Source organism: Zootermopsis nevadensis, unplaced genomic scaffold, assembly GCF_977971745.1.
Source record: "Zootermopsis nevadensis isolate Lab colony 2312 unplaced genomic scaffold, Znev_1.0 Znev_ptg000005l, whole genome shotgun sequence".
Classification (NCBI taxonomy): Eukaryota; Metazoa; Arthropoda; class Insecta; order Blattodea; family Termopsidae; genus Zootermopsis; species Zootermopsis nevadensis.
This window is the reverse complement of record NW_028259137.1, coordinates 3,311,160-3,338,938: the sequence shown is the minus strand read 5'-3', so window position 1 is coordinate 3,338,938 and position 27,779 is coordinate 3,311,160. Positions and strand designations below refer to the sequence as shown.

The following is a 27,779-nucleotide window of genomic DNA, read 5'->3' as shown; positions in this document are numbered from 1 at the left end:
CGTGACATATTTTTTTTAGCCCGAAAATAATTGTCTACGTCACTGTTCCCCTCAATAAAGAACTTTTAGTTAACAATACCAAAGCGGATTACACAATTTTCACTCAAATGTTCTTTGCAAATTCTGAATTCTGAATGCTAGAAGTTGAAATAAAAATCATATCGTATCGTATTTATTATAAGATTTGTTCATTTTTTTCTAAACCCACTTATCTTTTTATTAACACAACAAATGAATTGCAGTCTAATGTAAACAATGAAATCCGGCGATGTATAGAATGCCTAAAGTCAGTAGGCAAAGTATGAAATTTAGGCATTCTATGGAATGCCCATGCATTTTATAAAATGCCTAGAACTTTTACGCAATGTATATAACAAATATATAAACTTAGTATATAACAAAGTTTCTATTATACGATTTATACAGTTTTATTTTTTAATTTTTAGGTTAGGTTAGAATATAAAACTTTTTTTTAATTCTCAAAACTTTTGTTAGGTTAGGTTAGAATATAAAACTTTTTTTTAATTCTCAAAACTTTTGTTAGGTTAGGTTAGGTTAGAATATAAAACATTTTTTTTAATTCTCAAAACTTTTGTTAGGTTAGGTTAGGTTAGAATATAAAACTTTTTTTTAATTCTCAAAACTTTTGTTAGGTTAGGTTAGAATATAAAACATTTTTTTTAATTCTCACAACTTTTGTTAGGTTAGGTTAGGTTAGAATATAAAACTTTTTTTAATTCTCAAAACTTTTGTTAGGTTAGGTTAGAATATAAAACATTTTTTTTAATTCTCAGAACTTTTGTTAGGTTAGGTTAGGTTAGAATATAAAACATTTTTTTTAATTCTCACAACTTTTGTTAGGTTAGGTTAGGTTAGAATATAAAACTTTTTTTTAATTCTCAAAACTTTTGTTAGGTTAGGTTAGAATATAAAACATTTTTTTTAATTCTCAAAACTTTTGTTAGGTTAGGTTAGGTTAGAATATAAAACATTTTTTTTAATTCTCAGAACTTTTGTTAGGTTAGGTTAGGTTAGAATATAAAACATTTTTTTTAATTCTCAAAACTTTTGTTAGGTTAGGTTAGGTTAGAATATAAAACATTTTTTTTAATTCTCAAACGTTTGTTAGGTTAGGTTTTCGCGACTATCTCGCACAACCTCCATCTTGACAGCTTACCCAATCGACTTTGATTAATTTTAATTTACACAACCAAACAATATTAACATTACGAGCCAACGAAAAGTTGGGACCCGCAGGGCTCAGGCACTTAAAGAACCAAATAATTTATAATACAGAACATGATGTCAGGGCCCTCTGTTCGAAATTGTCCCTGATGAAAAAATTAAAAACTAGAATATAAATACCAAAAATAACGTTGTTTTTAGTGACATTAATAGAGGGAGTGTCATAGCGTGTTGTCTATAGCAGTGGTATTCGACCTTTTATGTTCGCGTACCCCCAGATATAATTTCTCTTCAACTTTGTACCCCCAAAGTTGTTGGTGAATAATTCCAGTTATACTTAGTATATAATCTACATCTAAAATAAATTAAATAAATTACATTACTGATTATTCAGTGTTTATCATAAAATAATATATTTTTTTTAAATTTCACGTACCCCCTAAGATGTCTTCGCGTACCCCCCAGATATAATTTCTCTTCAACTTTGTACCCCCAAAGTTGTTGGTGAATAATTCCAGTTATACTTAGTATATAATCTACATCTAAAATAAATTAAATAAATTACATTACTGATTATTCAGTGTTTATCAGAAAATAATTTTTTTTTTAAATTTCACGTACCCCCTAAGATGTCTTCGCGTACCCCCAGATATAATTTCTCTTCAACTTTGTACCCCCAAAGTTGTTGGTGTATAATTCAAGTTATACATAGTATATAATCTACATCTAAAATAAATTAAATAAATTACATTACTGATTATTCAGTGTTTATCATAAAATAATATATATTTTTTAATATAATTTCACGTACCCCCTAAGATGTCTTCGCGTACCCCAGGTTGAACACCACTGGTCTATAGTAAGCTTCATCTGTGTTCTGTTATTTGGCTCGTCTCGGAATAAAGGCTTTTAGTTTAGTTCAAGACATTGAAAGTCTTCATCAAAGCTATTTGGATCAACTAAGACCATTCAATATCCAAGATGCGTGCAGATACTTTGTACTTTGGTTTGTAACTTCTAGAAACAAAAGACATTCGGTGGGCGAGAACAAAATTTTGGGGATTGTGTTTGGACCCCAAGGAAAAGAAACCAACACTTTAAAATGAGGAATTTTATACCTTGGTTTATGAAAAGAAAAGAAAAAGACTCCCATCACCTACACATAATGTCACCTCCTCAAAGATTTGAAACACTTCGGTGACTCCCCGTTTTATGCACGAAAGATAACAAAATCAATATTTCTGTGAGATACATTAACGTTGCGCGGGCTACAAGTGATTCGAAAATAAAAAAAAAGTTCTTTTAATATTTATGTCACCAAAAATATCTTCCATTTTCGAGAAGCTGAGAACGTTTATGAAATATTAAAAATTCAATCCTGAATACGTTGGTCCGAACGAAGATTCTTGGGTTAAACGATAAATCCGAATACATTAACCCCACTTTTGTTGTCAGAATTTATCTCCATACTACTCTTTGCTATTCTGTTCGATGATAATGTCGTTATCTTTCAGCCTGTGACATCGCGAGCAGTTTGGATTAATTTAATACGTGCCCTACACGAAGTAGAAATCACTTTTTCGTGCTGATCAAACAATGTTAATAGCGCTTACCTGCGGATGACAAATGAGTTGCGCACGCAGGGTGTGAGATGCGAAGACCCACTCATCACAGAACCCTCGACGTAATGCTGTATGGAATCAACTTCTTTCTCTCCAACAAGGCCCGAAAGAGCTACTCCGAGTTCGCCTTCAGTTCCGCGACACTTCCGTGGCATATCTGGCGCCACAAGCTGGACAACATCTCCGAACTTCACATATTCACTTGGTACAGCTAGTGCCACCTATATTCAGAATACAGAACCACATAGGATGTGGCATAGCTATCGTGGTTCCACCTGTATTTCATTATGTGCAACTACTTTAAAGCTACTTGTGCCACAAGATTAACTTCTCACTGTTGCAGATGTCATTTATAACTTAACTATAAAATAGTGCCCTGTTCCGACACGTAGTTTTTCAGACGTTGGGCCATGATGGTACAATCACTTTCAGCATATATTTCACTATTTTCATTAATTTTAGAACACGTTGGACAGTAATAAAAGCATTTGCAGTTTTCATACTATACCTCTTTCAGAAGGTTGCAGAATAATTTTCGTGCCTTCTGTACAAGTAATTCTCCTCTATCTCTCATCTCCAAGAATGACTTTATCTTTTCCTGAAACATATAAATGAAAGGACTGTGATTTTGTGAAGCCGATATAGAAGCTAAAGACCTAGTATTATTTAAAAGGCTGTGGAAACAAATGAGAATTGCCTTGCGAATTACTGCCATAGCTGTTATTAACCTACAGTTCAGTAATAACAATAGATATCTGTAAATGTACACCTCTTGCTTGAAGTAATAAGTCCACTAATAAAACAATTTACCTCTTCCAAGATAAGTGCTTCATTCCAGAATCCGGTCCGTGTGTTTGGGCTGTACCTAAACCTACCTACGTCCATCTTATTATTACACCCAACAACTTACAAAGCACGAAAATACGTTCAACAGGATATTTTGATTCATTCAGAGTTTTGATAACTTAGAGCGCATTTAGAAACAAAATTAATGGTCAAATTTTTAAAAATGTCTTGATCATACAGACTACCAGATTTCAATTGTCGCTTGTTTATATCGTAACCTAGCAACGGTAGTCTCGAACCCCGCGCTCGTGGGTGTCTGGGATTGAGAGTTTGTAACATCAGCAGACGCCATATTGAGAACGTTGTGTAGAGAATGTGTTGTTGGTTTCTTTAAATGTCAGTGTTATATTAATGACGTTTGTTTCGTATGATAGCTGTCATATTTGCAGTACTTATTACGTTTGAATCCAAGTAAGGTCTATTATAATCATGAATCGTAGTGATGGACTAGTGCAAAGACGAAATGTGTCAAGAGAAAATGGAGAAGGAGTGGCTAAAGATACTCTTAATTCTGATGATAAGAAATCTACAGAGAGAGATGAAGAATTGGAAGATGGGGATTCCAAAGAAACTAGGCTGACACTTATGGAAGAAGTTCTACTGTTAGGATTGAAAGACAAAGAGGTGGGTTACTCTCCATACCTTTTAAAGTAATGTGACAGTTGCACAGTATTTTTTGTAGCAAAGAAATAATATTTTACATCCATATTCATAACATCAAAATGAATGGGCATAACTTATTCAATTTATTAAGTATGTAATTTTTTTCTTGTAAGGGCTATACATCATTTTGGAATGACTGCATATCTAGTGGGCTACGAGGATGTATCCTCATTGAGTTGGGAATTCGTGGCCGCATAGAATTGGAAAAAGCTGGCATGAGACGGAAGAGTCTACTAAATCGCAAGTTACTTGTTAAGAGTGACACACCAACAGGAGATGTTTTGCTTGATGAGGCCCTAAAGCATATGAAGGATACGGATCCACCAGAAACTGTACAAAGTTGGATTGAATATCTTAGTGGTAAAAGCATATCACTTTTCTTGGGTTCAGTAATATAATTTTATACAATATACTTCTGAGTTGTAACATTCTTAATCCTGTATTGGAGTGGGAAGTAAGTGGTTCAATTTATAAACAGTAATAATTATCACATGAACCATTTAAGTTGTACTCATCAAGTAACATATTTTACATTCTGCAATTTTCCACATGTTTCAGGTTACGTAGTGTAAGTATAGTGTATAAGAAAAGAATTGTTTCAAATAATCATATCATGTGTGTGTGTGTGTGTGCATGCACATGCCTAGCTTATCATGACAGCTCTTACTGAAGCACATGCACAGATATGTACATGCGCGCACACACTCAAGAATGTGGTTGTACCCATTTACCACATGTTTCTGAGTCATTCTTGAGCAGAAACAAGATGGTAGTCAAATTAGCTGGTATACAAATGCAGTCTATCTCAGTATTTCCAGTAGGCATTTTAAATTTTATAATTCACTTTTTGCATGAAGTGCATAGCGAGAATGCACTACGGGCTGGTCGTCTCCAGTCAATTGTAATTGAGAACCACCGTATGAATTTGGATGATATTTGATGTGGAGGTTGTGCCATTTTGTACAAACTCGGAATCATACTTTTGAATATCCTTCAATTGGTGATGATAAAATGGTGGATGAGGAGAGTCGTGAGGTGGTCCAGTCTGGTGGCCAAAGTGGAAACTATTGAACAGAGCGGATTTAATGCCTCTAAATACACGTTGCAAAGAACGTGTGAGGATATTAGGTGTATCCCAGTGTGGGATGCACTTTCCGAACTTATTTTGTTTCTCGGTATCCGTAGTAGGCAGCTGTCATTTTGTTGCAGAGGAAGATTACTAGTGAATATATCATAACTGACGAGGAGAAGTCATCAGATATCTGTTGAGAATATCAGTGAAAATGGGAGTGATGATGGGTAGATAGAAAATGTGGTGACATCTGTCTTAATCATTCATCCATTAGGCCTTTCTGAAATATATGCTTAAAAATGTTGGTACTTGTGGGTTATCGGGACACATCGCTTTAAAAATAGGTTAGGTTAGGTTAGGTTAATGTGTGTGGATAAATGACATATACTTGAAAGTTATTATATTTTATTTCAATAAATGACAAATTATTATATTTTATTTCAATAAATGACAAATTATTATATTTTATTTCAATAAATGACAAATTATTATATTTTATTTGGATATGCACGAGATGTTTATCGTTGTTACAACCTGTCGCCGGAGGCCAAAATTCGCTTATAGATTTTAAAATCGTTTTAAAAATATCGCCGTTATTATTTGTACGCCGCCACAATTTGTTTCATTACAGTATACTGATACACAGTTTTCTGTCCGATACAAGTGGAGATATTTGACTCTCCTGTTTCGTGTCCCGATAACCAACAAGTACCAAAATTTTTTTCCTTTGTTATAACCGCGGTATTGGCTGGTCAACCATTTCGTAAGGCCAAGTGGATAAAGTTGTAGCTTTGAATTGTGGGGTTCCGTGCTCTATCTTCCTGATTTTTTTTCTGTGTGGTAAACGTTTAAAAAACTATCACGAATTACGTATTTAAATTTGTTCTCTGTGTAATTTGTTTACGAACATATTTTTGTTTGCATTCTGATGCATGTGAAACAATTTGTGAAAATAATAATATTGTTTACACTTTGTGACTGAGTGGTATTTTGGTACATGTTTTTTTTTTTATTAATATCATTAAGAAATAATTATTTAAATGGGTTAATGCGCCATGTCAATAGTACTTGTATAAAACTGTATTAAATAAATTTTTTATATCAATGTTGTCAGTTATATGTATTACACATAAAACAAATTTAAATGCACACCTTGTGATAGTTTTTTTTAAATGTTTACTGGCACACAACAAAATTTGTTGTTGCATTACAAGTCCACAACCTCAATTGATGCCAAGCCAACTTTAACCATGGCTGCACCATAAGGAAATCCTATAAAGCATATATTTTAGAAAAGGGCAAAAACCATCTTTTTGACAGTGTAGCCGGTAGTCGAAAGAATTCGCTGTTAGCGTAGTCGTAGCCAGATCAGAACAATTGGAGCCCTTTTCATGCCTGCATGTGTGGTTTACTTATCTCAATTTCTTTATTTGCTTTATTCCGATTGGATTTTATCCAACAAGCACCAGCGTTATGGAAACAACTTTTTCTCATAAATCAGTTGCCATTTTACAGTATGAAAACGTACATTTTTTGAAAAATGACTGTACAGAGTTTTTTTTTTTCTGAAGTGAAATAGAGTTCTTTAAGTTTAACTGTAAGAGATTGTGCCGAAAACTCCCGTCATTTCAAAGAATGTCCGATAAGTTTGTAATATGATGATAATCTTTAAATTTAATCTGAGCCTCTTCCTTTTCTGAAATTAGTTAAATGTTGTTTCAGGTGAAACGTGGAACCCGTTGAAGTTGAGATACCAGCTGAAGAATGTACGTGAAAGATTAGCTAAGAACCTGGTAGAAAAGGGCGTGCTTACAACAGAAAAACAGAACTTCCTCTTATTTGACATGACGACACACCCTCTCACTGATAACGTTGCGAAATCACGCCTGGTGAAAAAGGTAACCAATACTCGAATACAAAAAATGGCAGGTGATAAGATACTCAAGTTCTAATAATATTTGTGGGTTGTCCGTACTGAAAAGAGAAAGATCGTCAGCCTATTTAGACCTGTAAATCGAGGCGTTCAAGGCAGGATATATTAATCACCCTCTCACCAGTAGCAGTAGCCCCTAGTTCAAACACGTCATACCGCTTTGCTACGACAAGCACATCTCAATTTATAATTCATAAATTTCTGCGTATCATTTCCATGGAAACCTAGCATGAAACTACGCCTTGCACTTACGCAAGCTTTGCCCTTAGTTGGCCTTTTGGTTGGTTAGTTTAGAATTCATTAAGCTGACGAACCTGTCGCTGTTAAACAGAAAATTAGTTACAAATATCACACGAGCTGACCAGTATAGTCCGAGACCGGTTAGTTTGTCCCTGGAAGGAAGCAGGGCGACGAAGGACAAGGTTGCAACCAATGTGACTACTATCAGCACAAAACACGTTTACCTGCTCATTCTTCGAAGGATGTAAGACCTCTTCAGTCTGAATCTTCATCGGAATAAATGGTTTTTGAACTTCAAGTGTTCGTTAGCGGTCACACTGTCGTACAGAGTGATCGAAAAGCTGCGGAAAACATATTAAAATATTTATAGATGGTTGCATTTCACTACAGTTTGATTGGATTGGGGCGGAGTTTCCCAAACTTTTATACCTTGCGCCCCCCTTAAAACATTTCATAAATTTCATGCCCCCCCCCCCTTCTAGAACAAGTGCAAGCAAACAGATTTGACATAAAATTTAGTTGTGAGTATGCAAGCAAAGGATGTTAAAAAAAATGTTTCTCCATATTCGTTAAAAAAGGTTTTCATAAAAACAACACGCCCCCACAGAAAATCACTCGTACCCCACACTTTGGGAACCTCAAAAATTAGGTATTCTAATTTTTATTGATTTTTAATCTGCCTCTGGGTTCCTCAGCTGTTCTTTTGTTTATGAGATTTGCAATTGCAACTCTGATTTTCAAAAGTGGTATTTTTCATGGCGTTAGATATCGTGAAGAGGATTAAAAATTTTGTACAAGTTTTTAATTGTTTATTGTTAATTAGAAGAATGCAAGTGTGATAATCTGTGAAGTTCAGAGTTACATTTGTCATTTCTGTTTTAACACACGGCTCATATGACTGAGGTGCAGTTTATGCGAGTATTGATTTCCCTTACAGTAATTTTAATCGATATTTGTGCAGTCGCCTCCTATGAATGAGGTAAGGGCGTGTACTTTTTTCCTTCATATAATTTTTTTATGATATTTATTGCATAATATAGGGAATTCTTGGTACTTGTGGGTTATCGGGACACATCACTTTAAAAATAGGTTAGGTTAGTTGTCATTTATTGAAATAAAATATAATAACTTTAAAGTATATGTCATTTATCCACACACATTAACCTAACCTAACCTAACCTATTTACCGAATTCTTAAACCAGTTCTTGGTAATTTGCATTTTCAAGAAATTTTCTGTTCCGTAATCTTCATAATCTGCATTTTCAGGATATTTCGTGTTATATTATCCAAACATTAATGATACAAGATTAGACCTTCGTGATTCCAGTTTTCACATTTATAATTCAGTCCGTATTTCTCCTTCCATGTGGAACGTTTGGGTTGAATGATGCCATCTTACAAAGGAATGGCTTTACGGTCAAATATGACCACAATTTCCCGTCTGAATTTGTTGGACACGACTCCTTCCTGTAGTAGGCGTGTGGTGGCCGATAATTTGAACATGTGTTCGTGCGTGCCACGTGCATAAATACTCTTCCATGCCTACTACTATTTTCAGCACAGATACGTGTAATCGAACTGTGCAAATGACTTTTGGTCCTTCCCAGATATTAGTAATACTGTCAGATACGCTGTGTCCGGAATAGCAATCAAATATAAATTAAATACGATAAGCCAGAATAACCAGATCTGTAGCATTTTTATCTGTTTTGATCTCACATTGATGTTGTTGCACTTTTATACTTTATGTTAATGGATCATAAATTCTAAGTATTTATAAAATGTTTTCCACGAAGGTTCAAGACGCGGTGTTGGGGAAGTGGGTGAACGATCCTCATCGTATGGATAAACGCTTGCTGTCCCTCATCTTCCTGGCACATGCCTCGGACGTACTAGAGAATGCGTTCGCTCCACTCAATGACGACGATTATGAACTCGCTATGAAACGTGTCCGAGAACTTCTTGACCTGGACTTTGAGGCTGAAAGTATGAAACCAAATACAAATGAAACCGTATGGGCCGTATTTGCTGCGTTCACCAAATAAGAAATGCGGTTCCATTCACGGAAAACATAACACAAATCATGATTTACGTCTTCTTGAGCTTCAATCCTAAAGCAACGTGAGGAGTAACCATTTTGCTTAAAAATGTATGAGTTCTGAATAAAAAAAGGTATGTATGTGTGTGAAAGACTTGGTTTTCCTTGGTTGGTGCTCAAGAAGTTTGTAACTGCGCCTTGTACGCTGATCTACGAGGCGTAGAACGTTGAGACATCTGAAGCAACAGTTGATATCTGTTACACAATGCCACCTCCAGTATGATTGAGAATATAAAGTTATATTATTATAAGCATTGTTCAGCATCTGCTGTGTGGTTTATGGTTAATATTTTATATATGAAAGCACTGAAGTGTAGTTTCGATAATAGTAATACAGGTTTAGTCAAAAAGTAGCTGCACGCTTTTGGAGGACTGTAACCCTGTTACCTGCAGCCAAAATTGCGCTGATATCAGCAGATGTCTGTAGAGCGTAACCTCAAGTTTCGTCTGTTTGTTGCGCTTGTGAATTGTGGAAAACAAAATGGAGACATGGTGGCGCGGAACGAGCGCGATGTGCATTCTGGTTCGAACAAACGAATCCTCTCATTGCGTAAGTGTGGTCGCAACTGAAATTCAACAGAATTTTTGTACGCGGTTCGGCAGAAATGCTCCGATCAAACATTCTGTGTACGAGTGGCATAACAGCTTTACTGATACAGGTCTGTGGATTGGGAGGGCAGGTCCAGTCGCTTGGCCACCTCATTCACCGGATCTCACACCAGCAGATTTTTCTTCCTACTGTGATACATTAAGGATCACGTTTACCACCCACACACCCAACGATCTTAGAGAATTACGGGAGAGGATTCATTTGTTTGAACTACAACACACATCGCGCTCTTTCTGCGCCAATATAAGTCTCCATTTTGTTTTCCACAATTCACAAGCGCAACAAACAGACGAAACTTGAGGTTACGCTCTGCTGATATCAGCGCAATTTTGGCTGCAGATAACTCGGTTACAGTTCTCAAAAAGTTTGCAGCTACTTTTGACTTACCCTGTATTTTATATAATTATGCTCCAAGTTCCTTAAAATAATGTATCAGCGTTACGTTTCGGTGGAGTAATGTGTTACAAAGGCAAAAAAAAAAAATATATCCTTGCGACTGTATACAAGTAGGAGCCATTCTGATGCATTTCACAGGATGCAATGCGAAAACTATTGTGTAATACTTGGGAATATAAAAATACCTTTCTTTCTAGTTCGCTTTATGACGTACATTATGGTTACCCGAAGCACGCCGGCCACGGTGCATTGCACCCAAGTGAAATTTAACAGCACTGTTTTTGTTTGGCGCACGTTTTATCCGAAGAATGGTAAATTTAAAGTGTGACTGAATGAAAATGCGAAAGATGTGTTCGATATGGGATCGTATGAAATTGGCGTGGCTTCGTGGTTTGTAGATAGCCCGCGTGGATGCCATAGGATTGTGTTACGTTCTGTAATTACATTGATTAAGAAATGTTATTGACTTTTATAATATGATAATTGGGATGTATACATGTATACACTGTACCAAGAATTCATTATTAATATTATTGAATCATTATTAAAGTAATTTGTATATAATCGCGTGTCTTGATATGATTCGAGGCTTCTGTTTACGTAGGTATGAGTTTCCTTGCGTCGTAATTTTAAATTTAATTTGTACCACTACTTGTAAAATATGTTCTGTGTCATACTAAATAATTCATAGTAAATTGGACATGAATGTATGGGCCTACGGCTAAAATGTAATGCACGAAAACTCTTGTTCAGCGACATCGAGAATATATTCCAGCTTCTGCCTGCTGACGTTTGATTATGATATTATGTGAATAGACAGAAACTGTTGGTGAGGAATTAATAGTGAATTGGCGTGTGAGCGTCGCGGCAGTCGTGAAAAGTGAAGCTGTCAGAGATGTATGGCTGAAACAGTTTCTTAGAATTTGTTGGTGTACGAGTTCTGTACACCGTCACTTTTCATGAGAACTGAAGAAGATTGTTTGGGCAATTATGGCAGCCGGAATGAAAGCTGAGAATTTTATATACAGGATAAGTCGACAAATGTAGTTGTTACCGAGACCTCTTTGATGTGCCGTGAGGTTTATCCTAATGATTAACCTTACTGTACATTGTGTTAGCTCTAATAGTAATAGTTCATGATTCGCAGTGTGTAAAACACGCAACTTTGTCGGGTTTGTGAAGTGTGCTGCTTACATTTCATCCCTAATTACAGAGGAAATAAAAAAAGAGTTTTTAGGAATTTTTTTTGCTTGTGTTATCCCAGCCTTTGCAAAGAGTGCGTTGGTGGAGTCCGTCTTCTTAAGTCCTTGACGTTTTAGCCATTTCTGTATGCATCGTGAATTCAAATGATCAGTGGGCCCTCAATATCATTATCCATCGTTAATTAGTCACTTAAATCTGTCACAGGTAGGGTAACGGTGAAAATGAAGGACTATATGTGATAATAATTCTTTCCAAGAATGTGATGTATTTGGGCATTAAACTAATTTTTCGTGTAAACACCAGTAAAATCTGATCTTAAGATGTTTGAAAATCCTCTTAGCAATTTATACTGTCAAAGTGGAATTCATATGATCTGTCTTAACTTCCTTATCAGAAGTCCAAATAAATAATTTCTCCATTTTCAGCTAAACTTTCAGTATGGTCCTCAAATATTTGGGATCCGCAGTGGCAGCGCGGTCTGAGGCGTGGGCCTTGTGCCTCTTGGTCGCTGGGACCGTGGGTTCGAATCCCACTCAAGCCATGGATGTTTGTCCGCGTCTTTCTCTCCTGTGTACAGGTAGAGGTCCTGCGACTGGCCGATCCCTCGTCCACGGAGTCCTACCGAATGTCTATAGATCGAGCCAACGAAAAGTTGGGACCCGCTCAGGCACTTGAAGAACGGGTCGTTCCCAGTATCCCTCAAATATTTAATTTTGCTGCATCATATTTTTATAAGCTATAGTTTTTTGCTGTGTTGTCGGTGGATTCTCATCCGATACCAGTTACTTATTTGCCAGCTTCAGAATCAGTAATTTTAAATTTTATTCCAAAAGTTTGGACTACTCTAGGCCTCCCCATTTCCACTTAACGTGGGTCTGAGTACGTTGGTAAAACAAAATCTGTAAGATAACGGCATCAGCGGTGAACCGGTTTGAGAACCTTCTGCTAAAAAAGTTACCGCCAGGCTGACATATCAGCGTGATAAGAAGTTCGATACATGATGCATGAGACATTTGATGAGATGACAGCAAACGCAGATAATGGTAGACAGTTGATGGAGAAACAACAGATTAGGAAGATGACAGATGTTGAAGGCCCACTGTATTTGCTAGATGGTATTGAGTAGACTAGCTCAGGGTGCACTGTTCAGAAAATTGGCTATGGAAGTCATTTTTATAAAAAAGTGTGAAGTCTGTGAGATTTCAAGTTCTGATGGTGGTAAGTATGAAGATGGCCATCTTCTGGGTTGTGCTGTGTAGTCTGGTAGAAGTTTACCAACGTTTCAGACGTCCTTGTAACCTCCATCATTAGGGCGATGATTAATGACAGGCCGCAAGATTGTAACCCGCCTTTTTCCTTCTTTATCCTTACGTAAGCATTCTTCATATTTTGTCTACTCTTTCCCTTTTATCTTAATGTATGTAACTTGGTCTGGTCGCATAGTCCTTGATCTTTCATTGTTAATTTTTCATACATTACAACCATCCAGTTATCATGTAATTATTATGTAATGTGTTGATACTATTATTTAGTTTCCTTGTGTTTTATACCTTATATTTATTCTCGTACTTCCTGTGGCAATAAATGAGGTTCCATTTAGGTGTGCATTTCAATAAGGAGAGCTGGTACCTATTTGTTATTACAGTTTCCCTTAAGTAAAAAGAAAGAAGGGTGAAAGTTTACCGATTTTTAACCTACTTTTTCATTTTCCCATGTGAGAACCTTGATTATGTGTATGTTTTCGCCCTTCCTAAGTTCAGTGTCATAATTTTTCATTCATACCCAGTCACGTTTGTAAATGCAGAAAGTGTTTTTTGTGGACAGAGGCTGGTAACATCAGGTTTTCTCATGGCCCACAAAGGGATATTTAGAACAGATGACGTTGGTGCTCTCAAAATTGTACCGTTCTGAGAGACATTTCACTAACATTAAATTTCCCTAACAACAAAAGTACATAACCAAAACCGAATGTTGGTATTACGAAATTGCAGTGTAATAAGGAAGAACATAGTCCCCGTTCAAAAAAGTAGACGTGTTCTGTTGAACGAAATTATAAGTGTTGTTTAGAACCATTCCGGAACAAACCCTGTCCCGGCAAAGCAATCTGTGTTTCAGAATTTAAAACATCTCTGTTTCAGATAGTGTGTTAAATGTACACTAGACGTTGCAAGTTTTCAACTATACTGACGACAATCTTTGCTATAATAAAAGGTTATCGTAGAAACATTGCAACTTCCGGAAATCCCACCCGTACAGAGTGTGGGGCAGAATTGTGACTGGTGTTGACGTTATCAGCTTCGAACTTCGTTAATGAAAATGTTATCAGAAGTAAAGTGTAGTGACTGTGATAATGATATCGGTGTTAATCAAGAATCTCCTCGCAAAGGTTCACAATGTTCTGGCGTTACGTGAGTAGGATTTGAGGTTTTCACGGCGGTGAGTCTGAAGATGGCTGTGTTGTGGGGTTACATGGCTTACCAGTTGCCACTGTGTTACTGCTGCTGCTGTCGTCCAGTTGGCCAGGAAGACTTGTCACACAGTTGATAAAGGTACGTAATTGGCATATAAATAATATTTTACACATTCATTAATGCTAGATACGTCATTTATAGTTTACATTGTAATGGCGGGATGAACGTTTTTACACGCGTTGATGTAATAATGATATATGTTTAACAAAAGTGCATTCACCTTTGTAAAAAATAACAAACCTTACGTCATCAGTTTATTTATATTACTTTTAATAAAAATAAAATTTCGAAATTATCTATGTTCTTGTGGGTTATAACGTGCTTGGAATTGTAGATAGATAGCACCGTTTTGGAGGAACATACTGTCTCCATCCTCAGTACCTAAGATGGAGACAGTATGTTTCAATGAAACGTTGGTGTCTACCAATACTTCCACACGGTGTCACAACCCAGAAGAACAACATTTACATCTTCAACACTCTGAAGTATGAATATCATTTGTGATTCCGTAGTTATAGACCTCAGAACATTTCCTTGAGATAATGTAGTACCAGATGCCAAAGGCATTGTTGTAGTTTCATAAGAAATTTAATAAAATTTGGAGTTTTAGAATGTTTGCTACGATCAGATAACAGTTGTTTTTGAGTCTGTAATGTAAAATTATACAATAATGGATATCATTATGAGTGGCCATGTGTATCACTAGAATGTATGGAGTTAATTTACTACATCAACTTATTTAACACAACAATTGGTCATTTGTAGTAAGAAATATTGAACGAAACATTTTCAACAGTGAGACCAATTCTAGCCATCAACCATTTCAGTACATAACAGGTCAGTGATTTTATATTTTGCGAAGTGGATTTTTTAACCAAATTTATGCCACAGATCCATGAACTGTGTAATGGAAACAAGATATTGTATATCAGAACAAGTAATTTAAGTGAGAAATGAAGATTTAAACCAGCTCAGCCAACTGGAGATAGTGACCCTAATGGAACCCTTTTATAAGCCCCAACTAGGTTCCAAAGTGAAATGAACTTTAGCCAGGGAGGTGACACGGCTAAAAGTTCTAGAAAATACAACGGAATGTGGAAATTCTGTGTCTGCGGATGAAGGTTATGTTGATATGGTATTTAAGCAATGAAATGGAAGATGGTAATGAAGAATAACTGGATCTGTAGAAAGTAAAATTTTACTTTAAGGAAATTGAAATTGTGACAGCAAATTAGTCAGGGTGTACAAAATTTTTGTAAAAGGTTTCAGGACTAAAAGTGAATGAACTGTGTAACAAAAATTATTGACCACAAAAAAGTAAAATTGGTAAAATGGCAAGTTTTAGGTAGAAATACACAGAATATGGGGAAGAAACAAGAAATGTAGACAAAATATCTTCATTCAAATTTTTTTTAATATTACTTGATAAGACACATTATAATGTTAATGATTTCTATGCTGGAATTTTAATTTCAAAATCCTTCTGCTAATAATTTTCAGTATTTAAAAAGGATCTTGACATATTACATTTGTTTAAATTCCCAAATATAATTTAGGAGTTGGTTTATCCAGTCGCACACCGTAAGGCAAACGTACCTAATTTAGAAGTTCTGACTGTCGAGACATCAATAAGTTCTTAAAAATTGCTATTACACAAGAAAAGGGACAGTGTCGCTTCTCATGTGACATAACAAAGCTACGTAAAGACAATATTATATGAAATTTGTAAAGGATTCAACATCTAAGAACCTCGTTAAGGAGTGACGCAGAAGTTAACCAACTAAGGTTGCCTGTGCGAACAGATGCAAACGTATTGCTGATGTTTTTCGGACGATTTTTATTCAAATTTGGGTGCACTGAAGCCCTGTGTTTTCCTGAAAGCACACCAAAGACTTCAAAGAAGACGTTTCCCCGACCGTGTCTTCTTCTAGTTTGGCAAACTTTTAATACAGACTAGATGTTTGTCGTAACAAAATACTGTTACTACTTCATTTATACGGAGTGTATGGAAAATGGCGCACAATAAAAACGGAAACGGACAAGAAACCTGAAAATAAAACGGTGAAAGGAAGAACTATTTCCAGAAGGAAGTACATTTATCTCGCTGTGGGAGAACCAAGGGTCATACGACATGCCGTACAACACAGGAAGTAACGAAGATTACAATTTTGCACGTATTAACGTGGCTTTCGTTATCGTCCAGCGGCAGGAAGACATTAAAAAGAAGGGAAAAGTACAATCAGTCTCCGTCGGTGGACTAGCGTGCTCGCCACTGGACTCAGTGCTCGCGGGTTCAATCCCCGGCCGAGGTCGATGGATATTTAAGGGTGATGGAAGTTAAGCCCTGCGGTCCCCATGTCGTAGATTTACGGAAGGTAAAAGAACCTTACGAGAATGATACGAGATGTTTCGTAAGCAAAATTCAGCGGCCATTTCTCACCCAAATAGTTTCTTGAATGACCGCTAGATGGCTCTGGCAGTCAAATTAGGATTGAGTAGAAATTGTGCAGTCAGTGGGCTGGTCACTCACTGCTTCACGCACGACCAAGACACCTCCGACAACGGGGTTGTAGTGCCGAGAAACAACTGTAAATGTTCCTTGGTGCTCATGGTAACCGGGCCTGCAGTCTGGGCAGTAATGTTTTTCGCCGGCTGGACGAGACGAACGTCCTGTGGTGGCACAGAATTAATGTCATCGGGCTTCGAACATCTCTGTATCATACTTTCCCCATTCGACTATTCCTTATTACCACGATGTCTCGGGAAGATTTCGTATGTAGAATTCTTTCTTTTGAATTTTCGTTTTGTTTTGACGTTTTCGAGGTAATGAAGTACCATTTTTTTACACACCCTGTGTGAGTTAACTGTATAGAGATTGTGGCCAGGCAAGGTTAGAACAGCGTATTAATGTTAACAGAGTTAATCAGGGCTAATAATGGGCGATATACATTGTTTTAAGCTGGTATTTTGCGAAACATTTAAAATACAAGGCATTAAGACGAGGCAAATTGTTACGAATGTGTGGTTGATAATATGAGAGAAAGCATTACTGGGCCAATTAAGTTATTTATTTTAGTTTCGTCCTCACCTTGTGCTGCCATCTTTTGACGAAGGCAAACGCCAAAGGAATTGCTAACGCAGATCGGGTTGTGTTCATTGTTTACATCTAAGTGAAATTCGTATGTGATGAAGGTTTTTGAGAGAATCAGTTATGTTTGCTGTATTTTCCTGTAAAAAGGGGGGGGGGCTATTTTGGGCATATGCTAACGAAAATTAAACTGGCTCATTAATATTTCGTCACATCAACCTCCTTCCTTCCTTGAAGAACTTGTCATGTTACGAAATGTTACGTGTGACTTCCGGGGTTTGGGCGGTTAGCTCGACCATTCTGTTTGAACTTTGGAATCCGGACGGCGACAGAAGGTCCTGTCATTAGCTGGTACATTGTTGGTGTCATAAGTCACCCGTATCACCAGGCTATCATCTGTTGAACTCCCACAAGTCAGAGATAATTCCTTAACGGTAATGTTCCTTGCACCTCACTGGTCATACAAGCTACGTGACGTAGAATTTCATGAGAAATTATGAAACTCGTTTTAATAACATTTTGTTCCATTGTTGTACTTTCGTAATCTACGTTTTAAAAGAAGATACTTGCAACAATTGACCACAACAGAGCTTTTCATAATAGAAAATTGTAAGTATATTTTGAAATACGAGTCGAAAACATCGGCATTTGTTAATTTAGGCATAAGTTAGTGATGTAAGTTCACGCAGAATTTCAATTACCTGAAGCCAAAAGGTTTTAAACACAATACCCTGTTAAGGATTAACTCCGTAGTGATAATTTCCCTTCAACGAACTCATACGTAGTTAGAAAAAGACATTTTAATAATGCCTCAGTACGCTTGTGCCACATTTAAAATTGACAGCAAATAGGTCCCAGATGATATTTAATCCTCAAGTACAAAATCGACGCCGAGCGTCGCGACGCCTAGTGACGCCATCAAGAGACGCCAAAAGTGGCATATAACTATGATATGACATTCGAAATAATACTAGATAAACGACGCCAAATTTAGCGACGCTTTCGAAGGACAAAATTTTACCACAGACGGCGCACCAACCTAACCTAACCCAAACCTAACCTAACCTAACCCAACCTAACCCAACCCAAACCTAACCTAACCTAACCTAACCTACATCACCAAAATCCCTCTTTCACTTTCTTCTCTCTTCTCTGCTGTCTTCCCTTGGCAAATTGTCGCGACGCCGAACATTACGATGCCCTCAAGAGACGCCAAATTTACTGCGGAAAGTCTCCTGATTGAACTGGAGTCATACCAGAATACCGACGCCGAGCGTCGCGACGCCTACCATTTCGACCCCACCTCAAGAACGCAGGAACGATTCTAAGACAATTAAATACTATCCAGAGCGATTTTAGAAAATCGACGCCCGGCGTCGCGACGCTTATACTTACGACGCCTGCAAATAACTTAAAATTGACAGCAAAAAGGTCCCAGATGATATTGAATTCTCAAGTACAAAATCGACGCCGAGCGTCGCGACGCCTAGTGACGCCATCAAGAGACGTCAAAAGTGGCATATAACTATGATATGACATTCGAAATAATACTAGATAAACGACGCCAAATTTAGCGACGCTTTCGAAGGACAAAATTTTACCAAAGACGGCGCACCAACCTAACCTAACCCAACCTAACCTAACCTAACCTAACCTATCCCAACCTAACTTAACCTAACCCAACCTAAACTAACCTAACCCAACCTAACCTAACATAACCTAACCTAACCTAACCTAACCTACATCACCAAAATCCCTCTTTCACTTTCTTCTTTCTCCTCTGCTGTCTTCCCTTGGCAAAGGGTCGCTACGCCGAATATAACGATGCCCTCAAGAGACGCCAAATTTACTGCGGAAAAGTATCGTGATTGAACTGGAATCATACCAGAATACCAACGCCGAGCGTCGCGACGCCTACTATTTCGACCCCACCTTAAGAACGCAGGAACGATTCTAAGACTTAAAATACTATCCAGAGCGATTTTAGAAAATCGACGCCCGGCGTCGCGACGTTTATACTTACGACGCCTGCAAATAACTTAATAGCAAAAGTGTCATAAGTAGCTCCCTGAACCTACTCAAGTCTGCAGTGGTAAAAAGTCATTGTTAAATTATCATATTAAAACATTCTGTAACAATAATTCAATTGCATTAAGTCAATTAGATTGGAATGAGAGAAAAAACGTACGAAATCGGTACTAATGATACTAACGTAGCATTTTCTCAGTCGTGTTATTGCGTTTTTAAACGAGGAATGATGTTTCCACAAATTATACGGATGCATCCAGGCCCGGAGAGTTGATTCTGATCGTGTAAGCCTATTACGTCAGAGGTCTGCACGGGACGAAATTTTAGAATTTAATCGGCCCCGACCGGAGGATCATTTCGCCCGACTTACTTTTATTATACCCTGAATAAAGCCCTATCTATTACATGTTTTGATTCATTACTTAATCTTTATTCAGGTGTCGAGGTTTTTATTTATTCATTTTGATCTATTTGGACGATGCTAGGACTCCTTGGATGAGTGATCAGCCCGAAGAACTGTAAAACATTGTCATTACCCGCACGTGCCACTTTTATTTGCCTTGACGTAATAATTTCATTTCGGATGGTACAAGACAGGACTTTGTTTACAAACCATTAAATATCATTACATGTAATAGTTCTACGAGGCTGGTCTACAAAGTAAGTTTCCCTGGGGCCGTTTACAGAAACAAAACACAATTTCATGGAAATATTTATTGCAACAGATACAGCAAGTGTCCAGCTATTTTTCTACATATTCGCCACCGGAATTGAGACATTGGTCATACCGTAGGACCAACTTTTGATACCTGTGTTGTAGAAGTCTGCCGCCTGGGATTGGAACCACTGTGTGACAACCATCTCCGCCTCTCTGTCATTCTCAAAACGCTGACGCTGACCGGACAGGAATTTCTTGAGGTGTAGGAAAAGATGGAAATCACTGGTAGCGAGGTTCGGGCTGTAGGGTGGATGATTAAACACCTCCCAGCTGAACTCCTGCAGGAGACTTGCTGTCCGTCGAGCCGTGTGCGGCCTAGCGTTATCACTGACCGCACTTCACAGTCGGCGGGAGCTGGAATAAGAATCTCCATCTTCAACAGCTGCAACGATGCTACTGTGAGAACGCGGGAAGCGCCGTTAGTGCATGCGCCATGCTACGTCATTGCTCTATCACGTACGCAGAGTCGCTTCGCGCAATATAAGGTTTTCTAGCTGTGGGACGAGTGGGAAACTTACTTTTGGGACGCGCCTCGTAGTTATATTTCGTACTGACGTAAAAATGTTTTCCTACTTCGAATGTTGTTATTAAAATTGACGGATTTTTTTTTAAAAAATAGAATAAATTGCGTAATAAATTAGTCCAGGATATTGTCTAACAAGGTAACTGGTATTAAAAACAAATTAAGTAACGATGTTGTAATCTGTGTGCCTGTGGTGGGTTGACCTTGTAGTAGTGATCAAGGAATTCCAGTCGGAGATATTCTTGTTTACGTGTTTGTTTCGTTGGATAATTGCTGGCGGTAAATGAGTTACATCAATGAACCAGCGTCAGTAAACTGGGCTCCTAAATCATCCGTTTTACACATCTTTAAAAAAAAAGTGCTACGTCACTTGTGAATTTATAAATTAGAAACATGAGCCAAACTCCAAGATATTGAAATCATTTAAGAATCGACTATTATCTTTGAAGATCTGTTGTTTTTACTCAGTGCTTTAACAAACAATAACTGTGATCTTTTGTAATGGACACGCGTTGTTTTCTTTGAGGTAGGGACTGCGTTTTTAAATATTCCGTTTCCAGCGTTTGTACTTTAAATTTAATCACCAGAAGGACGAACTTACATTGCCTGGGGACCGTCACAGTCTAAAAATTATTTATTTTTTCCCGTTAAATATAGTGTAGCGTTTCTCTCTCTCTCTCCCTCTCCCTCCCTCTTCCCCCCTTACTGCCTGGAAGGATTAAAGCAAACCAAATGTCCGAGTCCTGTTACCGCGTTGACATTACGTAATCCATAAACGTTACGTAATGCATCGGAAGAGTCTCAGGAATTAACTTAACGCGTCACGTGACCCTCATTGAGAACAGTGTTTTGGAATTTTATAAACTGACAGGATATGGGCTTAAAAATTACCGCTCTCTTCATATGAGAGTATTTATGGGTTTTGACAAGTAAATATAAGTAGAATCTTTGAGAATACGTTTATAAAATTATAATTTAGCCCCGAAATTTTATGAGTTTTGATATTCGTACGGAAATAAAGTTGTCGACGTACGTCTTATTTGTAGTTAACGCCGTGTGAACTTGTAAGCAACTGTCATCGTTTTCAGAGAATTATCTTAAGGGAGGATTTGATGAAGATGGATGCAGTATGTCCCAGTGAAACGTACACACAGTGTTACTGTTAAGATTGCCATTACCGATGGCTTTTATTTATCTGGATTTATAAATTGTATTAGTTTCTGTGAGATGATAATGTTGCGTCATATTGTGATGATTATAATTGTTTAATTTTAACCGTCTAATCACAATAAAATATTTTATTAAATATTAAAATGTTATTATTATAATTAACATTTAATATTTAAATTATTTAAAATATATTAAAATATATTAAAATGATTACGTAAGTCGAACATTTCGATAGAAAGAGCATCATTTTAATATATTTTAATATATTTTAAATATTAAATGTTAATTGTAATAATAATATTTTAATATTTAATAAAATATTTTATTGTGATTAGACGGTTAAAATTAAACAATTAGTTTCTGTATTAAAATAAGAAGGAAACTGTTCGTTGCGACCAGTTTAAATTTCCTCTGACCTTAGGATTGTGGGAACATTATTTAATGCATGTGCGATTCAAAAGACGATATGTTTTTGTGACCTGTACTGACATCGATAATGAATCATGTAACCCCCTAACACACTTGTGGTCGAAGGACAAAATTCAAGTAGCTCAGCGGAACTCGAAGTTCACGGAGATTGAGTTAGCTTAGGCAATGTCCTACGTGAGCGACATCGCGCGAACGTTTGTGGCGCGAGCCTTCAGTATGAAAATGGAGCTTGAGGTAGAGAACCGGTTGCTTACGTTTTTAGTAGCTGGAAGAGACGCACGACGATGTTGGATGAATGATATTTACCAAGACAGATGTGAAAGTGAATTGCCACAAAATGCAAATCTTCCTCATGTTTTATCAGGTGATGACGCGTATCATTTAAAGACTTATCTGATGAAACCATATTCAAAAAGAGCTTTATCAAGGGAAGAACACATGTATAATTACAGACTCTCCAGAGCACGGAGTGCCTTCGGTATAATTGCAGCCAATTACTCTGAACCGGATAAACCTGATTTAATCGTAAAGTGCATATGCTTGTTACATAATATTATTATTGAGAAGGAAAGTATTTACGATCCATCTATTACATCGTCGACACCACAAAATGCGAGCTTAATAAATATAAACAATCACTGTCAAATAATAGGTCAGCGCAACAGGCTTGTGACGTCAGAGATGCATTTAAAAACTATTTTAACAGTAGTGAAGATAAAATTATCCAACAGTTCAACGTTTCCTAATTATCTGTGCCACACACAATCCACTACTTCAACAAACATAAATGTAGAATTTGTACTGGTGTAGCAAGGAAGAGTTTGTAATTAACTTAAATTGCAATATTTAGTCACTAATTGTTTTTGCCATAATATCCTTGAAACCTCTCTGTTGTGATAAGTTTTGGTTTTTTTGGTCCCACAAAGCCTTCTCATGTTCAGCCTTAGTCATGTTCTTTTATTCTAAAGTATGATAATCATATTTTTAGAGAAGCATTCGTCATATTTATGGTAACACAGTTCCTGCTGTGTGACTAGGTTTATGTATTGAGACCGACAAAATCATTTACAAAGACATGCAATTCAGAAAACACCCCGAGGCGTTCTTATTCGTTACAGAAATAAATTTAAAGTTACCTTTCCGCGTAGAGGACATACACATTTAGGTCGACGCTTTAAACGTATGAAAATAAGTTGTCAGTGGAACCACGGTTCCGGAGAATTAGACGTAAATACGTCTATACGGAAAGGAAGTTTATATATTGGCTTTATTCTAATGGTTTATTTTTAATTAATTTAATATTGATCTTTGAACTACATAGCGACAGAGGAAAACCAAGCAGGTATTAGACGTAGCTAGTAACTCGACCGAGATTTAAACTGGTTCCTTCCAAATAATAAACCAGCCTGCTTGGATAGCCTTAAGTGTAAAACGCACAGCGCATGCGCGAAGAAATCTAATTATTTGAGTCATTTTTAGGTATACATTTTTAAGTACATTCCGCTGTCTCGTTAAGAATAGATAATTTATCATGACACAGTTATAGTAACACGATGATTAATTAAGCTTTGTGAAACATTTTTCAACGCCGTTACGCGTCGCGAAATTGTACTATAATTTTTTTTTTGTACAGAAACGTTCTTGAAAATTTTAGTTATTCAAGTGACCTATAAATACACGTACGCAGTGATTAATGGCGTGTTTGTATCGAAACACTGATAAGAAGTATGTGCTTTTCCAAATATAGCACGTGATAAAGATAATGACTTAGGTGTAAGGGGTACCAACCACACAGGATCTGTACACGTGTCATTAGAATTTCTGTGCGGATTATTTTTTGTATTTCGCTGTATTGCGTTTGTTGGTAGATTTTATGTGGTGTAATAAATACCTCGATACTGTTTCCTGATCTTGCCCTCTGTCAGGTCTACTATTATTATCTACTGCGCAACTGAAATTGACCTCGCATTGAACTCGCAATTAAATAACCAGAAAATTTAGCACACAATGAAACGGAAACGGTTGAGGGGACATAATCTTGCATTAATTAGAACAGAACATAAAATTACTGTCTTTGATTTGTAATTTTTTTTGAGGAGGTATGAATATGGCTGTCTTCTGGGTTGTTGCGCAGAGCTCCTTGATGCCTCTATCATCGTCCTGATGATGGAAGCAGCAAGTACTTCCGAAACGTCGGTAAAGTATACCTAATTAGATGGCTTAGGGAAACGGAAGGTTTATCACCGTATTAACGAAAGCCCTTCTTCACCGGTCCCTGTCCTGGGCCAGGAAAATCCAATCGTCTGATAAATGCATACAAAATTTTATTCTGAAATCTGAAGCCTGTTTGAAATTCAACGTGGCATTTCATTAGTATATTCACGACCTTATTTGCCCTGTGTTTGTATTTTATTCATTTCGTTTCTACGAACATTAATATCCATTTTTCTTAAATTTGACAAACAATAAAGAAACATAAGTATTACGTTATTTTGAAAAAAAATTCCTTAAAGTTAGCGTCCATTTCAAAAGTACGCAAGCAAACATATCTTCTAGGCAAATTACCTACGCTGGTCCAAATCAAGATCTTACGAAACGAAATACAAACCATATGTGATGTTTATAATTTTAATAATCAGCTCTAAAAATAATAGGAAAGAAAATATATTAGGTCGCTGAAACAGCGTCTCTCTCTCTCTCCCCAAAGCACAAACGTGAGTGTGTTCGGTCTTTATGCAGAATGTCCCAAAATGATGTAGCCACATTAACCCTTTCGCTCTGAATTGTTCCCGCTGTTCGTCAGCTGTATGGAGAGGAATCCCCCACTTAACCATCGTGATGTCGGGGCCTATTTTAAAAAAAATTCCCGACCGATGGACAGGACGCAGAGGCTCTGTGGAGTACCCTTCACGATCGCCAGATTTGGACGTGGTGTACAGTACGAAGCCAGCAACAGTTCCAAGAGCTCTCAGGCGTCCCAGCTGCAACTTTGGTGGCCGCTTGTCAGTTGTTCGCCGTCAACTGTGCCACGAAGCTAACGGTGTCTTTTTTTAAACATCACAGTAGATTCACTAGCAAATTTAGTAAATGCCAATGCTGACGTGTGTAATGGTTTAATTTATTAAAATGTATTTTTATTTCATTCACTGAATGTGTGTGTATACGTCTTTTTTTTTGGGACACCCTGTATAATAAAGATTTTATTCCTCTGTTTATATCCAGGTCAGCACGTAAGTCTAGAGTCACGTGCATTTTCCAGTATTTTGTCATATAACAGACTTCGCTTATGACCGCAGAGAAATGGAAGTCTATATATTAATCTAAAAATTGTTATATAAATTTCTAGGTCGCTTTTGTCGCTGTTGTCAGTGTATTTTTGAACGTGTTTAATTAGTGTATACACAAATATATCCACGCAGCGGGGTTAACCTTGGTGTGCTTGCAAAATTCAGTTCAAACCCGAAGTACCAGGAAGCCTGAATTTTTTTTTTTCAGACAGGTTTCTTTTTAACACATGTTTATTTCGTCATAACAAACAGGACTACCTCGTGTTCTTACTCGGTTCTTCCGAAAATGGTACGTATCAATTCGAAAATGATAGGACAGGTCTCCCATCAGGAAAAGGTGTTTGTAAACAGGTCCAAAATTTTGACTTAAGTGAAATTTTTTCTGTGATATTCGACTATGACTATAATCTTCTGGGTTTTAGCACCGTGTAGACTCGTCTGTCGGTGACATCGTTGGAATCTACCAGCCACACACTACGCCAAAACCCAGTAGGAATCTAATACAAAGATGGCTGCCATCTGATTTGTGGCGTCGTGTAGTCTGGTAGAAGTTTACAAACCTTTCAGATGTCCTTGCCGCCTCCATAATCAGGGCGATGAGACATGATGATGGAGGCAGCATGGACTCTGGAAACTCTTATTACTGTTGAGTCCAACAAGTGCTCAAGCTACTCCGGACCTTGGTGTACCAGTGTAAGGTCCCCGATTCGTAGCAGAGGGCTTTGACAAGACGCAGTGATCTGATCTGACAAAGATAGGTCAGGTTTGGCAAATCCACGCGCAATCATGCTCCAATGTGATTGTCTCTAACGCGTTCCTCCGTAACATGAGGATGTTCTGATCCCCAGATGGCGTACTTTCTGCGTGTTTACCGTCTCTGAAACGAGGAATATATCCTCGACAGGAATTCGCTGTCTTTGTCAAGTTTGTGAAGCATGGTCACAGCAAATTCCTTGCGGGCTTAGTCATGTGACGTAATTTCCCGCGCTACTTCCAACTTGTAAGCAAGCACAGATAGAACCTTCTCTCTACACTCGATGCACTACCGAATGCGGAATTTGCGACATACGTGCTACAGCTCTTGTAGACTTCAGATTCTCTTTTGTTTCCCTTCATTCGGATTTTTTTCCCGCATTTGCAGGGTCTAGGAGGTTTTATGATTGATATATTTTTTGGACATTGGTAGAACTCCTTACATGAGTGATCAGCCCTATCTGCAAGGCCTCTACCTATACAAAGACAGAAATACGCGGAGAAACATCCATGCCTTGAGTGGTACTCGAACCCAGGCGCAACGAGGTCCATGCCTCAGACCCCGTGCGTGGCCACTGCCCCTGATAGACTTTAGATTCTTTATTCACGAGTAAATATGTAATTGTAACTTATATATACCTTGTGCATCTTTTGTTTTAAACACGGTACAGTAATATTTAACGCAAAAGGACAAATAATCTATGTATGCATTCTGGTATGCGGAAAATAGCTGAGTGTCGTTCCAGTTCTTGGGTCCTGGCACCCTGTAGAATTTGGCCTCGTTTCCGACGTTTCAGAGGACATAGTACCCTGAGAATAGAAGTTTTCCGTCTGACGATGGAGGCAGTATGCCTCATAAAACACGAGAAACATAGGAAAATTTCAGACAGTTCTAGCACCGAAAAGTAGGATTGAAATCAGTAATAGTCTCCATAATTGATTAATATTTTCTCGATTTTAGGACACTATCGATTGTAAGATTGATAAAGTAACGAGTTTCAATACACAGTATCGATTCTTAGACGCCATTAAATGTAAAGACGCACCCTGATTTCAGAAATTTGTAAAATGAAAAAAATGTGTCTTAATATCGAGGTAATGCGGTGTTTAGCTTCAGGGTAACAGATTTATATTTGGAAAAAAAACTAACGAGTTACGTAATTCGAAAATAAGATATTTACAAACCTTTCCATTATATTTGGTGTGCCTGGCGTGTTGACGTAATCTCTGACAGTGCAGTCAGAGACGAAATTGGTGTCCCTGAATTATTATTTTGGCCATAAACATTGTAAACATGGTAATAAAACTGTTATCGGTAAAGGAGAGCAGCTTTTTGAAGGTTGAGTTTTCACCTTTCTTACTTGGAACTACGCACCAGAGATAAATTGTTCTGAGATCAGGTCACCCACAGATGACTCAGAGAAAGATTGTATTACTTTCACT

General features: G+C 37.3%; 3 protein-coding genes across 10 annotated transcripts in view; 2 read left to right on the top strand and 1 right to left on the bottom strand.

Moving 5' to 3' along the window:
* The window catches only part of LOC110841261 (cilia- and flagella-associated protein 161-like), a 37,694-nt gene extending 33,843 nt beyond the window's left edge, over nucleotides 1-3,851 (bottom strand). For 4 of the 8 annotated variants that reach the window (XM_022086649.2, XM_022086645.2, XM_022086646.2 and 1 more), the window contains exons 1-3: nucleotides 3,618-3,845; nucleotides 3,316-3,405; nucleotides 2,799-3,028 (exon numbers count right to left, since the gene is read on the bottom strand). In XM_022086649.2, the coding sequence (XP_021942341.1) occupies nucleotides 2,799-3,028; nucleotides 3,316-3,405; nucleotides 3,618-3,692 (395 nt within the window). In that variant the 5' untranslated portion in view covers nucleotides 3,693-3,845. Of the gene's footprint in view, nucleotides 1-2,798; nucleotides 3,029-3,315; nucleotides 3,406-3,617 lie in introns of all 8 variants that reach the window. The other 4 variants (XM_022086647.2, XM_087343401.1, XR_015533761.1 and 1 more) reach the window with 3 other exon arrangements.
* Nucleotides 3,852-3,911: 60 nt separating this feature from the next.
* On the top strand, nucleotides 3,912-11,906 carry sau (Golgi phosphoprotein 3 homolog sauron). The gene is made up of 4 exons (XM_022086651.2): nucleotides 3,912-4,277; nucleotides 4,430-4,676; nucleotides 7,111-7,286; nucleotides 9,359-11,906. The coding sequence occupies exons 1-4, from the start codon at nucleotides 4,083-4,085 to the stop codon at nucleotides 9,605-9,607; spliced, it is 867 nt and encodes a 288-aa protein (XP_021942343.1). The 5' UTR covers nucleotides 3,912-4,082; the 3' UTR covers nucleotides 9,608-11,906.
* Nucleotides 11,907-14,241: 2,335 nt separating this feature from the next.
* The window catches only part of bgm (acyl-CoA synthetase bubblegum family member 1), a 52,553-nt gene continuing 39,015 nt past the window's right edge, over nucleotides 14,242-27,779 (top strand). Inside the window, exon 1 of the mRNA XM_087343397.1 lies at nucleotides 14,242-14,418. The gene's annotated coding sequence lies outside the window, so the exon portion shown is untranslated. The remainder of the gene's footprint in view (nucleotides 14,419-27,779) is intronic.